Here is a 16,432-nt window from a genome sequence, read left to right as displayed (position 1 = left end):
TTTTGTTGTTGTTGTTGTTGTTACAGACATAGCTCTGTCCCCCACTTCTAGTCAACCCCAAAGAATGTTTCAACTGTCCTGTGCATTGTTGGTGATTGGATAACTATTTATGTAACACCCAGGACTGAAGTTGGGGAACCCCAGGCAGCTTCCCATATGCTGTCCCTCTTTTACTGCCACTACACAAGGGCCCAAAGAGTGAGTCCCCTCCTTGCCTGTTGCCTCTTCTGCTAAGCTGGCCACCATAGGCCAGAAGTGGACTGACCATGGTGTTTACCTGCAAAGCATTACAGGGACTCCCAAGAGCTAAGAGATGTGGGCTCCGTTCCCATGTCATTCACTTACAGCTCAGTTGGGGAGTGAGAAGAAACATCTAGAAAGAGAAGAGTTTATGTTAATGCAAATAAGCAATCAGGCCAGTGGACTTAAAAGAGAAAAGAGAAGACATTGTGTGTGTTTGGTGGACAGGAAGTCCTCTCCATTGAGGGGGACTGGAAGTGGGCTGGATCCGTGTTGGAGAGGAGGAAGGCAGTTGGCATCCCGGTCCTGGCATATAACCACATGAGTTGGGCAATGTTATAAGGTGCTGTTGGGGGTCTACCAGCTACCTGGACTGACAAAAACAAAAATGAACTAAAATGACATCATTGGCACCTTGAAAGAAGTCAGGAATGTGGTCTTATGCTTTTTCGAGAGTATGGCCATAATAAAAAATCTCTTCTAGGTCCTTCCTAACATCCCTCCCTGTATGTTCACAGGTTCCTCTTCTGGACGGATAGTGTGGTTTTTTATATATATATAAATTTATTTATTTTATTTTATTTATTTTTGGCTGCGTTGGGTCTTCGTTGCTGCGCATGGGCTTTCTCTAGTTGCGACCAGTGGGGGCTGCTCTTTGTTGCGGTGCGCGAGCTTCTCATTGCAGTGGCTTCTCCTTTTTGTGGAGCACGGGCTCTAGGCACGCAGGCTTCAGTAGTTGCAGCATGCGAGCTTAGTAGTTGTGGCTCATGGGCTCTAGATCGCAGGCTCAGAAGCTGTGGCGCACAGGCTTAGTTGCTCCAAGGCATGTGGGATCTTCCCGGACCAGGGCTCAAACCCGTGACCCCTGCATTGGCAGGTGGATTCTTAACCACTGCACCACGAGGGAAGTCCTGGACAGATGGTTTTAACTCAAGCCTCCATTTTATAAACTCAAAAATTGTTCAACTTGTCCATCACTTGTAATTGAAAACCAAGAGCATGAGACCACATTTGTGACTTCCTTCAATGTCTTTTCAAAACTACACACTTCTGCACCCTATCAGGATTACATGACTTCCCAGTCTGTCCAACTTCACCCCCACCCACCTCCCACCTCTCCTCTCCTCACTCTCCTTCTTCTCTGTTAGGATTCACTGCTCTAGACCTTGACCTTTGAGCTACAGTTGCTGTAACTAGTTCAACCTCCTTCTATCCTGCAGCCAGATTACTTGAACTACTAGCAGATATTTTACCTGATTTGCCACCACAACTCTTGAATCATGTTATTACCTCCCCATTTTAACTATGAGAAAATGGAGGCAGAGGGAGGTTAGTGACTGCCCAGCTTTACCCAGGTAACAAGTAATAGCACCATGACTTGATTCTAAATTCTATAGTATAATAATATCTTAATAATCAGTTAGAAACTAATTGAAAATTGTCAGCCATTTATAATAGGAATTTTAAACCAAATATATTTAGAAATTAACATACAAAAGTATAAAAACTTTCTAGGAAAAAAAGGAAAGCTTTATATTAAAGTACATAAATGAAGACCTTAAGAAGTGAAGAGACATACCATATTCATGGATTAGGCATCCTAACATAATGAAGAAGTCACTTTCCCCCCATAGCTCTAACCAAAATCATAGCAGAATTTGGGGAGAACTTGACAAGCTGATTCTATAATGTACATGATAATAAAGTCCATAAGAATCTTAGACAATTTTGATAAAGAAGAGCAAAATGTGGTTTTCTGGGAGGTGAGTGGCAAAGAAATGGAAACTAGCCCTACCAAATATTAAAACACAAAAAAACCCTAATAATTTAAATGTGATTAAGTGGACACAGAAACTGACAAACCAACTGAACTGAATAATCCAGAGACAAATCCATGCATATGGGGGAATTTGGCATAAAATTCCTGGGAATAAATCAAATATTTGATACATGGCATTAAAATCAAGTTAGTGTTTGGAGAAAAAGAAAGTTGTAAACATACTCATACCATATGGAAAAACTCCAGATCAATAAAGACCTAACTGTGAAAGGAGAACAATAACCCTAATAGAAGAAAGCACAGTGAAATATCATATATGGCCAGATATAAGGCAAAGCTTTTTTACCTAAAATTATTCATCAGAAAAGAGAGAATTACCTTCTATATAAGCCCTTAAGTTTTTTTTCTTTCCAAGTTATGGCCACTCTCTCAAAGCCGTTTGGAGAAGATACATTATCCTAAAATGATTTCAATTAATAAATACATGAAGAACCTCCATACTGTTTTCCACAGTGGCTGCACCAATTTACATTCCTACCAACATTGCATAAGGATTCACCAACAGTACGGAGGTTCCTCAAAAAATTAAAAATTGAACTATTATGTGATCTAGCAATTCCACTTCTGGGTATTTACCCAAAGAAAGCAAAAACACTAACTCAAAAAATACATGCACCCATTTTCACTGAAGCATTATTTACTATATTTCTATAGTATAATAATATCTCTATAAATATGGAAACAATCTAATTATCCATCAATGCATAAATAAATCGTGGTGGGGCTTCCCTGGTGGCGCAGTGGTTGAGCGTCCGCCTGCCGATGCAGGGGACACAGGTTCATGCCCCGGCCCGGGAGGATCCCACATGCTGTGGAGCGGCTGGGCCCATGAGCCATGGCCACTGAGCCTGCGTGTCCGGAGCCTGTGCTCCACAATGGGAGGGGCCACAGCAGTGAGAGGCCCGCGTAGTGAAAAAAAAAAAAAAAAAAAAGAAATCATGGTGTATACATACAATGGAATATTATTCAGCCATAAAAAGGAATGAAGTCTTGCCATTTGCAAAAACATGGATGGACCTCGAGGGCATTATGGGAAGTGAAATAAGTCAGAGAAAGAAAAATACTGTATAATCTCTCTTATATGTGGAATCTAAAACAAACAAACAAACGGGGACTTCCCCGGTGGCACGGTGGTTAAGAATCCGCCTGCCAACGCAGGGGACACTGGTCTAAGTCCTGGTCCGGGAAGATCCCACATGCCGCGGAGCAACTAAGCCTGTGCACCACAACTACTGAGCCTGTGCTCTAGAGCCCGCAAGCCACAACTACTAAGCCCGTATGCCACAGCTACTGAAGCCTGCGCGCCTAGAGCCTGTGCTCCACAGAGAGAAGCCACCGCAGTGAGAAGCCCACGCACCTCAACGAAGAGTAGCCCCCGCTCGCCGCAACTAGAAAAAGCCCGCGTGCAGCAATGAAGACCCAATGCAGCCAAAAATAAATAAATAAATTTATAAACAAACAAGCAAACGCAAACGAAAAAACAACCAAGCTTATAGAAACAGAAAACAGAACAGTTTCGTGGTTGCCAGAGACTGCCAGGGAGGGGTGGGCAGGTAGGAGAAATGAACAAACTGGTTTTGGTGGGTTTTTTAGTTTAAATAAATGGGCTTGTTTTTTAAATAAATCGAAGAATTTAGAAGTCATTAGCATAATCACAAATAAATACACAAGAATTAGAATAAAAATTGTTTTATGAAATGTGAAAAGTGGAAACAGCAATATGCCTACATTAAAATATTATGTTATAAAATATGTGATTTTAAATTTGTGAGTTAGTAACTAAATAAAGGCAGTTAGCAGACATTTAGACATTCCTAAAACTTTAAATTTTGAACTTGGTCAAAAATATTTTAAAATATTCTCATTGAGAAAATGGAGACTCCCCTTATCACTTTATGTTCCAGCAAAAATTGTAACGTTACTGCCTTGGGGTTTGAAAGGATTTCTTAAGGTTATGAAAACACAAACCATATGGGTTTTGACTGTCAAAATGAAATCATTCTATTTGGGGAAAGAACCGTATACAAATTTAACTGATGAGCAGCAAAGTGGAAGAAGGCACTTGCAGTATTTATACTGACATAGGATTGCTATATAAAGTATTTCAGAAACTCCCATACATTCACAAGAAAAAGACATATTTAAGATAGATAAAGGATATGAATCAGCAATTCACAGAGAGATAAACCTATAAGACGATGTCCAGCCTCACTAGCAAGGAGAGAAAGGCAAGTTAAGTCCATTCTCAACGTCTGCATCTTTATTCCTGTCCTGCCCCTACGGGGAGGGGGAAGGGTAAGCTGGGATGAAGTGAGAGAGTGGCATGGACTTATATATACTACCAAATGTAAAATAGATAGCTAGTGGGAAGCAGCCGCATAGCACAGGGAGATCAGCTCGGTGCTTTGTGACCACCTAGAGGGGTGGGATAGGAAGGGTGGGAGGGAGACACAAGAGGGAGGGGATATGGGGATATATGTATATGTATAGCTGATACAATTTGTTATAAAGCAGAAACTAACACACCATTGTAAAGCAATTATACTCCAATAAAGATGTTAAAAAATAAAAATTTGGGGGCTTCCTTGGTGGCACAGTGGTTAAGAATCTGCCTGCCGATGCAGGAGACACAGGTTCGAGCCCTAGTCTGGGAAGATCCCACATGCCATGGAGCAACTGGGCCCCTGAGCCACAATTACTGAGCCTGTGTGTCTGGAGCCTGTGCTCCACAACAAGAGAGGCCACGATAGTGAGAGGCCCGCGCACCGCGATGAAGAGTGGCCCCTGCTTGCCGCAACTGGAGAAAGCCCTCACACAGAAACAAAGACCCAACACAGCCATAAATAAATAAATAAATAAATAAATAATTTAAAACGAATATCTGCTTAAAAAATTAAATTAAATTAAAAATTAAAAAAATTTTTTAAAGCAAAAAACAACGTGAGACCACTTGACACCCACTGTATTGCCAACATTTGAAAGTCAAATAATTTCAAGTGTTAGTGACAATAAAGGAAAGTGAAAACGACCTTGCTCTGTTGGTGGGAGTGTAAACTGTTTATGATCCCTGAATCACTGATATTACAAAGTAGTTGTATGAAAAAAAAAAACTAACATATAAACCAAGGCAGCATAGCACTGAGAGCAAGGTCTGGGTTGAGTGTGCCAAGTCTTGGAATTCCGAGTTCAGTCAAGGTCAGTCAGGGCTGGAGTATTAGGAACAGATTCATGGAAGAGGAGGCACTATTTTTTTTTTTTTTTTATTAAAGGGGGGACACCAGACGAGAGAGGATCTGGAAGGCTTCCTGAGTATTATAAGTGACAGTATTATAGAATGCTTGATAGAGAGCATCTAACCTAAGCCCATCATTTTACAGATGAGGAGTTTGAGGCCCAGAGAGGGTGTGTGACTTGTCTAAGGTCACACAGCATAATAAAAGCAGTTTTGAGACTTCCCTGGTGGTCCAGTGGTTAGGACCACTGCGCTTTCACTGCTGAACGCCTGGGTTTAATCCCTTATTGGGGAAATAAGATCCCACAAGCTGTGCAGGGCAACCAATAAATAAATAAAAGCAGTTTTAAGGCTTGACTGGCAGGAAGTTTCTGGATAAGTTGGAAAATGGAGAGAGAGAAATCAGCAAGAACTAGAAAGCAATGAGACAGATGTAGAATGGTAAAGTGAAAAGAAAAGAAAAACATCTCAAAGGGAGAACATACAATACTTGAAGGTAGATTCAAAGTAGTTTCCAGAAAAAAAGTTAATGATGCTGCTAAATTCCCCAGTGAAAATCCTCGCTAAATTACTGAGCACCTTTTCTACATGCCAAACGCTGTTCTAAGCATTCTACAAGATGTTAATTTATTTAAGCCTCACAACAACCTTATTAAGGTGGGCACCATTGTTATCATCATCCTTTTACAGAAAATGGTACCAAGACACAGAAAGGTTAAGTAACTTGCCCAAGGGCACACAGCTAAAATTTGACAGTCACGATTGAATTCCCAGCAATTTGGTTCTGGACTCCGCACTCTTTTTTTAATAAATTTATTTGTTTTATTTATTTATTTTTGGCTGCATTGGGTCTTCGTTGTGGTGAGTGGGCTTCTCATTGTTGTGGCTTCTCTTGTTGCAGAGCACGGGCTCTAGGCATGTGGGCTTCAGTAGTTGTGTCATGTGGGCTCAGTAGTTGTGGCTCGCTGGCTCCAGAGCACAGGCTCAGTAATTGTGGCACACGGGCTTAGTTGCTCCGCGGCATGTGGGATCTTCCCGGACCAGGGATCGAACCTGTGTCCCCTGCATTGGCAGGCAGATTCTCAACCACTGCGCCACCAGGGAAGCCCTGGACTCCGCACTCTTAACCAGTACATGTGCTGCTCTTAGAAATGAGATGGTTCAGAGGAGATGCCAATTCCTGGGAAGAAGTGGATATTTTCCCTTAGATTAGATTCTGATATGATGCAAAGAACAGAGACTCTTGCACCGATACCAAAATAATTTCACTCTTCAACTTAATGCCACCCCCTCCTCCAAACACCAAGAAAAGCAAGAAACAAAGCACATGCAAAGGAAATTACCACTAGTAGACATGTGCCCCCTGCCCCCACCATCCACCCAAGACAGCATCATCACAATTCTCCTTGGATGGTCCACTCAGGCCAACGAACAGATCGTCTGAAAGGACACATGAATTCTGGGCCCTTCCAGGCTGTTCACGCTTCATTTCAAGAACTTTGGATTTTACTGTTTTCACAAAACGGGAATGACTGAGTTAGAATAGCATCTGAAGGCTTATTTTTCCATTATGAGCTCTTGTTTTCTCAGCTATGATGTAGGTTGAAGGCAGTTATATATTCCTCAAGGCAGCCTATACTAGGCATAAACATTTTCACAAACAGTAAATTGCAAAAAAGACCCAAAAAAACCCGCAAGCAGCTTCCTCCACCATTTTGTGAGCAGATTATCAGAAAGTGGCTCTGCCTTCATTGCTCACATATTTTGCACAAACTGATAGGAGTAAAAGCCATCATGCTGTACTGAGACCAGGGAACAGGAATCAGCTGAGGAATTAGGGGTTTTCCCATTTCTCTCCCTAACGAGGGCAGACGTGTCAGGTTAAGGCTTGTTGAATTTGACATGACAACGTACTCAAGTTAAAATATCCAGAAATAAACATCATGAGTGAAAAAAGAAGCCACACGGATATTAAGAAATGAGATTTATTGCCTTGACATGGCAGTGATGTGGTCATGATAGGAAAGCCACTCTGGGTTCCCCTGGATGCAAAAGCCCAGAGACAGCAGAGCCCCCAGCTGAGAAACCTGTACACACACACACACCCCGGGGGGAGACCCAGGGCCTCCTGCTCTGAGAAGGAGAGATCCTGGGTAGGATGTGAGAAACTTGAACATTTCTTCTTGGATGGCTGCAGCTGTTGGCTTCAGACCCTGGTCAGGAAGAGTCAGCCTGAGGAGAGAGAAGGATGGAGGAAAGCCATCAGGGGGATCCTCCTCGTCCCCAAAGGCCCTTTCCGGCCTGCAACACATCCTATAGAAGTTGATCTCTCCTTCTCTCCAAATCAACTCCAAGCACCCTTCCTCCAGCCCCCCACATCACTCCTCTCCCACGCAAAGCCATTCTCATGACCTAGAACTGGGTGTGTATTTGGGACCTCAACCAGGAGGATGTCCCACGGTGCCCAACACAGGCCTCCCCACCAAGGGCCTGAGGACCACTGTATGCGCTCCCCAGGCCACAGGTCGGTCCCGGCACCCCCACACATGCCCTCTCCAGATGCCCTGACATACCACCTGAGCAAGGTTTTCGGAAGTAGATGATGAGGACTAAGCCAACAATGATGCCCAGCACACCCAGGCCAAAGGCTACACCACACAGCACGTTCTCCAGAAGATCGGACGGCAGCGCATTCTGGGGCACTAGAGCAAAAGGGGAGCCGGTCATCCCAGAGACCTGGTTGGGGAGCCCCAGGGGAATGACATGGGTGTCTGGGATGACAAGGGAGAAACTGAGGCATGGAAGATTGAGGTCAGCTCAGAGTGAGAACAGAATAAACAAGGGCCCAGTGGAGAAAGAAGTCCTCCTGTGGGTCTACCCCCTTCTGCCCCCCAAAGGAACTAGGCTACCATGGAGAAGTGTCTTACCCCAAAAGGCGATTGCTGTGTAGCTGTCAATCTCATGAGTCACGATGCAGGAGAAAAGATCAGAGGGTGCTGGTGTGAAGTTTAAGTAAGAAAAGGCCTGGAAGGTGAGTCCATCGACGGCTGAGACAAAAGTGGGCCTTGCTCCTTCCACAGGGGCCGAATGATGCCGCCAGTTCACAGTCAGTGTGGGTGGGAAGAGGTTACTGACGAAACAGACCAGTGTGTTGGGCTTGCCAAACTCCAGGGGCTTCAGAGTGAACACCTCAGCGGTGGGGAGCCCTGTGGGGGTACTGAGGTGAGAGAAAGAAGCGACTAACTTAGATGGGAGCCCTGTGTGTGGAAGGGATGTGGCATACGGAGGGGACACGAGACGGGGGGAGCTAGGGCTCTGAGGGAGGTCTTCGTCTAGGCAAGAACCAGACCTGGACCAGAGCCAGGCCACTCTGGAGCCTCCACCCTGACTTCCTGCAGCACTTCCTGTCTGGACCTCACATCAGCAACTGATCACACGCTGTCTTCTCATTAAAATGCAGGCACATTTTAATTAGGACTTTGGGATGAACAGATACACACTACTATATATAAGATCGATAATCAACAGGGACCTACTGTATAGCACAGGGAAATCTACTTGATACTCTGTAATAACCTATATGGGAGAAGAATCTGAGAAAGAATGGACATATGTATATGTATAACTGAATCACTTTGTTGTGCCCCTGAAACTAACACAACATTGTAAATCAACTATATTCTAATATAAAATAAAAGTTAAATTTAAGAAAATAAAGATAAATACCACCACCAAAAAAAAAAAGAACTAATCAGTAAAAAAAAAATTGAAAATACTAATTTTAACGGTAGTTTCAAGGAACTATATGTTTGGATATATTTGAAAGACATTCTGATCACTCCCATACTTTTTTAAAATTTACCTCATCATCCAATTAATGTCAACTCAGTTTTGATATGGTATTGTAGTTTAAATCTTGGCAAATGTACATTAAAAATACATTATGATTGCAAACTGTTATGTTTAGAATGGATGGACAATAAGGTCCTCCTGTGTGGCACGGGGAACTATATCCAATTTCCTGGGATAAAGGAATGTATGTATGTGTATGGCTGGCTCACTTTGCTGTGCTGCAGAGATTGGCACAGCATTGTGTATCAACTATACTTCAATAAAAAAACACATTATGATGCTCAAACAAATATGGTAGAATAATAAAATAAATAATCATTAACAGAGCTTGATTAACCCATGTAGTTAAGCCTAGTTTACCAAGGCAGTTAGTACCATTTCACTACCTCAGCTGGGGCTTTCTTCTACTATGATCCATCAGCATTTCCTAATAAAATCAAATTTTTTTGAAAAAAATAATAAAATAAAATAAAATGTAGACACATCATCAGATGCTTCTATTCTCCCCTCCATCTTGCTGAGCATCGTAACACAAGCCCTAATACTAAGCAGGCGTCAGTTGGTCTCTGTTGAATTCATTAAGTTCCATGGTTTTGAATGCCTACTACATCCCAGGGACTTTTCTTCTGCCCCACAACAAAAACAGAGTACAGATCATGGGTGGTAGAAAAATCAATATCCAAGGAGAGAACCAGAAAGCAGGAGAGATGGGGAGCTGGTGAGAAGGGGAGTAATTCAGTGTATCATGAGGTTAAGAGGGCAGCCCACCGCCCAAAAAACCCCTGACCTCTAGACACTGGGATTTGCCTGTCAAGCTCTGGGCCAATTTCCTCGACGATCGCCCGGCAGAAGGCTTTGTCAAAGAAAATGTTGGAAGTATCTTGAGGCCTGTGAGCCCAGTCAGCAAATTCAGGCAGGCGAGGCACTCGGATATTCTGGGAAAAGTCGAAGGAGAAAAGCTGGTCCTCGTTGTAGGCTTCGGAGAGCCCCACGTTGGGACTCCAGTTCTGGCAGTACACTGTGTGCAGGAACGTGTGGTTTTGCAGCTCATCCCTCCACCCTGGAGTAGGAGCTGCAAAAGAGACAGAGTGGCATCCAAGGAGGTGGGAGTCACCTCCTCTTTAGCTTAGAAAACAGCAAGCCCTGCTTCAGGTAGAGTGGGGAGAGGTGGGTTGCCTCCCAGTGGGAGCAGAAAAGAAATTACGGGATCTCGCTAAACTTACCCAGCGCATAAAAAGGCCAACCGTCTAAAGTTGTAACAAGTAATTCAGAATCACGATGTTGATTGTATCTTTGTGCCTAAAGGCACCCAGCCAAAGAGGTAAGTGGCGGCTGAAATCTAACCTGCATTCTGCTCAACAAGCCATGCATCCTGGCATAGGGTTACATCCTCCCAAAGGTCTCCACCTTTGCCTGATCCCCGGGAGGCCATCCTATTGACTTGTGAAGGGCCTGGATGGGTTCCCAGTCTTCACGTGGATATGTGAAGGAATGGTGGTGGCCTCCCTAAGCCATAGATGGCACCGCCCCATCCCATCCCCAGACACACATGGCAGACTGAAAAACCACTCTCCAGGCTTCTTTTCAGCCACTTTGTTGGCACCAGGCCTCTCTGAAAATACCTTCCCCTCCCTCAACCCTGCAGACCTTGCAAAGATAGGACTGGGGGAATGGCACCATAGCTGCAGGAAATAATCTCTAATTATTTGAAGCTCCTGGCAGGAATCTCCCCAGCCAGGAGGAAATCTTCTACTCAAAACCCAATACCCAGAATGATTGAGTAAGAGGGGTCTTCCAGATTCTTCTTCCATTCTGCCCCATCTTTTTCAAAGAAGGAACTAAGGACCAATAAAGTTAAGAGATTTTTCAAGAATCATAAGGTGAATTGATGACAGAGTGCAGAGTAGACTCCTAAGTAGGAACAGTGGAAATAACATTTGTTTTGCTCAAATCCCAGCTCTACCACTTTCCAATGGGGTGAACTTCCACAAGTTACTTAAACTCTGAGTCTCATTTCCTTCATCTGGAAAGTGGATATAATAATCTCTGCTTCAAGAGATTGTCTTCAATGAAACCTACATTCATTCAATGAAACCTACATCCGGCATTGTTTGCCATCCATCCATAGTATAGCTCTCTTTCCCAATTCTGCTATCGTTTCCACTCTCTCATAATACTTTCACCACTTACAAAGCACTTTCACCGCTTTCAAATGCCCCGGCTCCCTAGGTTCTACCCCAGTCAGGATGGAAGTAAAGGGGAGGTACTGCCATACCTTCAGGGGCAGTCCAGGACTGGGGCAGCAGCCACAGAAGGGGTAGCAGCCGTAGCAGCGCAGCTCTCTGGCTCAGCTCATGATCCATATCTTCACACCTCGCAGTGGGCTTGGAGCTACCAGACGGCTGACCCAGGTCCCCAGATTCCTTCCCAGATCATGTTTCTCCAGCTCACTTCCCATAACTGCCCTTGTCATTCAGGCTAAGCCAATCACAGAAAGTGTAGGGTTTGACGTCATCGGTCGCTGGGGAGAGACCAGTAGCGAGCAACCTTCTTAGGACTTGGCTCTTTTACCAGGCCAGCCTAGGGGCTGTAGATGGGTTGGGGAGGCAGTGGAGGAATGTCTGCCACCTGGTGGGGATCCCTCTTTAGTATCTGGCAGTCAGCCTCAGCCTGTAACCCCACCAAGGGACTCTTCTGAGCAGCACCACCCTGTGGCCGAATAATAAACTGGGGAAGTTCATCTTCCCATGGTAACCCCCCAGGGCTCTTCAGACCCTGTCTTCTACCTCCCAAGCCCCCTCCTCTTTCTCACAAAATTTATTCTCCTTCAGGCTTTAGCTCTCTTCCTTCTGCAGAAATAGACTGAAAATGTAACAAGCATTAGGTCCAGGGCTAGAAATACCAAGATGAATAAGGCATATTCCTGCTTTCAAAGAGTTTAGAGTCTAAGTTGGGGGGAGTGGGGGTGGTCACTGAATAAATAATTACATACAATGTAACATATTCAAATAAGACCATGTCAAGTGTGTTTTGGAAGTAGTAATTTCATGAGGATGGAGAAATAGGTGGGATGTAATCAGGAAGGCTACTAAGAGTCTTGAAGGAAAAACAGTTAGACCAGCAGAATGGGAGAGAAGAGAAAAGCCTTCCAGGGCAAGGGGTAGGCAAATGGGTGAAGGTCAAAGGCATTCAGAGCTCCTTTCTTTGCAGACCTCTGTATAGTTGGGCATGAACGTTTGGAGGGTGCTCACGTTTCCCTGTTTGGTAACGGGCAGGGGGTGGGGGTGGGGTGTCAAGATGAGCTAGGAAAAAAATTTTTTTGAGGAATTACTCACTTTTTATTTATTTTTTAAATTTTGATTGGGGTATAGTTGATTTAAGATGAGCTAGAAATTTAGGCAAGAGCCAGATCACATAGGCTCTGTTATGCCACAAGGAGGGTGTTTTTGTTTTTTGTTTTTTGGGGTTTTTTTTGCAAAGCCAGGTGGCATGCGAGATCTTAGTTTCCTGACCAGGGATGGAACCCGTGCCCCCTGCAGTGAAAGTGCAGAGTCTTAACCACTGGACCGCCAGGGAAGTTCCAAGGAGGGTGTTTTTTATTTTACAGATGATAGAGACTTTAAACCGAAGGGTGACACAATCATTTTTAACATTTTAGAAAAATCGTTCTGATGCTTTCAATAATGGACTGGAGCTTGAAAAGAACTGAGACCAAACTGCTGGTCAAGAGTCCACACATAGACTTTGTGACGTATATGACATCAAAATTAAAAGTTGCACACACACATACACACACACTGCCCTCTGGTAGCAGCATAGCAATACTTTAGGTGAGACATGGTAAGAGCCTGAATTAAGTCTTGAACAGAGGAGATGGAGGGAATCAAATATTGATGTAATTAGGAAGTTGAATCTAAAGCGCTTGGCTGATAATTAGATGTGGAGGGGTCAAGGAGAGGTAACACCAAGGTCTCCAGCCTAGGTGGCTGATCAATGATGGACTGAGTTGAAATAGAAAAGAAAATCATAGAAGCAGAGAATTAAGTTTGGTTTTGTGTTGAATTTGAGGTGCCAGGGTAACCAGGAGGCATGAAGTAGATGGGTATGGATCTCAGGTGTGGGCTGAAGAACCTTAATTTGGGAGTCATCTGCACAAATGCTGAAGCAGAGGCAGTGGACAAGATCACCCATGTAGACTGTGCAGAGGGAGGGGGAAGTGACACAAGGACACAGGTCGGATTGGGTTCAAACCCCAACCTCATACCAGTTATTCAGTATCATCCAGGATCCAGTCAGGAAGGTATGATCATTCTAGGTATTTCAGACTGAGGGGACTGAATATAGAGATTGGTTACAATGGTATTTTTTAAAAGGCAAGACACGCAAGAGGGAAAAAGAGAGAGGCTGGAGGTGCAAATAGGAAAGAGGAAAACCTGGATATCAGAAGCAGCTCTCGCCCCTGAGCTGGAATTCATGTCTACACCTGCTGTTGTCCTGGAGGAGACACCACCACAGTCACTTCTGGATCTACCAAAAAGGCGCCATCTCCATCAAAGCTGGATCACTGAGAAGGTATTTCCTCTGCCCAGGAAGCTGGAGTCCAGAATCACCCATTCTTGCTGCTGGTACCAGGAGCTGCCACTCTCTTAGAAACTAAAGCAGGAAGCTTCTTGGTTTCTCCTGCCATCTGATCTGCCACCCCTACCTCCTACTGAGAGAATCTAACAGGAAGACAACCGTCCAGGAAGGCTGGAAAATACACGGCCAAGCAGTCCAGAACACAGTATAGGAGGCTGGGCTTGGCACTGATGCTAGATAGTAAGCAGGTCACTGAAATACACTAATTTGTAAGAATCTGGTGGCACTAGGAGCATCCAGAGAGCTAAGAGAAGAATTAAGAAGAAGCAGATGTAGAGAAATAGAGGTGTTCCATGAAGAAGGGCAAGGTCAGCATTATCAAATGCTACTCAGAAGTCAAGGGAGGACGGGAAAGTGTCCTTAGATTTGGTAATTATGAGATGGGTGACAAATGTGTTGAAAGCAGTTTCAGCGTTGGAGTGGGAGTGGACTCCAGATTGTGGTGGGCTGAGAAGTAAGTGGGAGGTGAGGAAGAAACTGTCAGTGTATATGCTGCAAGTTTGATAGATAAGAAAAAGAAAGACAGAAGGGGTGGGGGAAGAGACAGTGAGAAAGATCTAATGTGGCAATTAAGTAATCTTAGAAATCAATCTATGTGAATATGGTCCTTTCAAAATCCATGCTCCCTTTTGAGAAACAAATGACAGCAGCCATAACAGCCCCAAACAAAAACACCCCCATGACCTCCTGCATATTCTGAAAAGGGTACATATGTGTGTGTGAGTGTGTGTATGTGTGGTGGGGGTGGGCAGAGTGCCAGGGTTGGGCTGGGCTTGGAAATCATTGTGTTACACTCCAAAAAAAAAAAAAGTAGAACATTTTCCTAATGGCTCATCCTTTGTGGATTAATCCGTCAGTAGCTCCTGCGGTGGGGAAGATGCAGCCCCTTAGGAAAGTATTGATAGAAAGGAGGTCTACTGACATCACCAGAACTGCTGGTGGAGATAGATGACACACAGCCACCTGGAGTTCTAAACCAGTGGTGAGCAAATATTTTCTGTAAAAGACCCGATAGCAAATCTTTGTTCCTTGGAGTTTTGTTCTTAACCTTTTTACTAAGGAACACTGAAACTTAAATTTCATATAATTTTCATGAGTCACAAAATAGAATTCTTTTGCTTTTTTTTTTCAACCATTTACAAATGTAAAAACCGTTCTGAGTTCTTGGGCCATATAAAAATATATGGGCTGACTTTTGCTCAGAAACCACTGTTTGCTGAACATTGTTCTATGTGTGGTCAGAAATGGGATGGGGGACCCAAAATAAACCCACCCTCCAAAGAGCCCCATTCCTTTTTGGGGGTGGCAGTTGGTTAATGAATGTATCATGTCCCAGATACAACACTGTTTGGAAGGATGTCTGGGGAAGGAGGGGGCACAGGAGGAAGAGGAATGGTGGGAGGGCTAGGAAGAGTTAGAGCAGACCCTGCAACTACTCTGGGTGGAAGGAATGAGGCAAAGGGGGTCCAAGTTCTCCACCGAGATTACAGTGTAGACAAGTCCAGCATGTGGAGAAATATAACTACCCATCATCAAGACGAAGGCAAGGTTGTGGTTAACTCCTTTCTCTCCCAGAACAAATGCGAACCAGTTCAAACATTTATAACTACCCTTCCCTCTATGTAATCCTCTTCCTGTCAGGACCCTGCAACAACCTCCATTAATACATATCTCAAAAACAGTCTCTCATCAGTTTGGGGAAGTGGGAATTGTGGTCAAGAGAAGGGCAAGGCACCAGTTCTGCATGCCAGTAACTCAGTGTCTTTGGTCATGGGACATGAATGCCTCTGAAAATAAAGGCATCACACCTGTAAACCCAGTAGGTCACAGCTTTCTAACACTCAGCTCTTCATCCCTTCCTAGTCCTGCCCCATTTTCTTTCTCTTGACAGAGCCAAGTTTCCTGAAAAAGCCACGAGCAACCATCTCTCTACTTTCATACTTTCTATATAATCCTTAACACTCAACAGTGAAGTGGTTCAACATCTTTGTGTTGCTAAATCAAATGGACTCTTTGCAGTCTTGGCAACATTTGACACTGTTGGCCATGCCCTCCTTCCTAAAACAGTCTATTTTTTTTTTTGGCATCCCTGACAGCACTCTCTCCTAGTTTTTCCTGCCACTTCTCTGGCGTGTTGTCACCTTCATGGACTCCTTTTTTTCAGCTACCCCTTAAGTGTTGGTATCCCTGGAGTTTTGCCCTCATCCTCTTTTCTTCTTATACTATACCCCTGCTCTCAATGGCATCTACTCTCACTTGTCTTCCGTTACCATCTATTTGCCGACGTTTTCCAAATTTCCCCCTTCAGCCCAGATCTGGCTCTGATTCCACACCATCCATACACCCAACTGCCTTTAGGTACCTCCACTTGGATGCTGTACAACAGCAGTTCTCAAACTGTACTCTCCACAAAATAGGGTCCCTCAAGAAATTGTTTAAAATGTAAATTTGATAGTAGCAATTTTTCATTTTTAAATTTATTTCAACACAGATGTAATAAAACACCAAACATGTTTACACAGTAATTTTTATTATGTAATAATGTATTATGTTTAATAAGGTTTTTCTGGTTGTAAGCAACAGAAACCAACTCTAGCTAACTTAACTTTTAAAGGGGCGATTTATTGGAC

The 16,432-nt window shown here is 43.9% G+C and overlaps 1 protein-coding gene across 3 annotated transcripts; it reads right to left on the bottom strand.

The window, feature by feature from the left end:
- Positions 1 to 7,283: 7,283 nt before the first annotated feature.
- Positions 7,284 to 11,623, bottom strand: LOC132497048 (HLA class II histocompatibility antigen, DM alpha chain). Of its 3 annotated transcripts, none has more exons than XM_060109933.1 (5): positions 11,440 to 11,623; positions 9,952 to 10,236; positions 8,240 to 8,518; positions 7,886 to 8,014; positions 7,284 to 7,544 (listed from the first exon to the last, which is right to left on the bottom strand). In XM_060109933.1, the coding sequence occupies exons 1-5, from the start codon at positions 11,525 to 11,527 to the stop codon at positions 7,540 to 7,542; spliced, it is 786 nt and encodes a 261-aa protein (XP_059965916.1). In that variant the 5' UTR covers positions 11,528 to 11,623; the 3' UTR covers positions 7,284 to 7,539. The 3 variants fall into 3 exon arrangements, with proteins under 3 accessions (XP_059965916.1, XP_059965917.1, XP_059965918.1); XM_060109934.1 differs by having other exon boundaries at positions 7,889 to 8,014; XM_060109935.1 differs by having other exon boundaries at positions 8,240 to 8,529; positions 9,972 to 10,236.
- Between the last annotated feature and the right edge of the window lie 4,809 nt (positions 11,624 to 16,432).

This window comes from Mesoplodon densirostris, chromosome 10, assembly GCF_025265405.1.
Source record: "Mesoplodon densirostris isolate mMesDen1 chromosome 10, mMesDen1 primary haplotype, whole genome shotgun sequence".
NCBI classification, from domain to species: Eukaryota; Metazoa; Chordata; class Mammalia; order Artiodactyla; family Ziphiidae; genus Mesoplodon; species Mesoplodon densirostris.
Note: the sequence above shows the minus strand (reverse complement) of the source record. Positions and strands in the feature narration are given on the sequence as shown.

What these genes read in the sequence shown, in the direction of transcription:
- LOC132497048 (XM_060109933.1), bottom strand. Translation starts at nt 11,527, where the DNA reads ATGGATCATGAGCTGAGCCAGAGAGCTGCGCTGCTACGGCTGCTACCC. An exon ending in GTCCTGGACTGCCCCTGAAG is followed by an intron (nt 10,237 to 11,439) that starts GTATGGCAGTAC and finishes TCTCTTTTGCAG; the next exon opens with CTCCTACTCCAGGGTGGAGG. An exon ending in GCAAATCCCAGTGTCTAGAG is followed by an intron (nt 8,519 to 9,951) that starts GTCAGGGGTTTT and finishes GTACCCCCACAG; the next exon opens with GGCTCCCCACCGCTGAGGTG.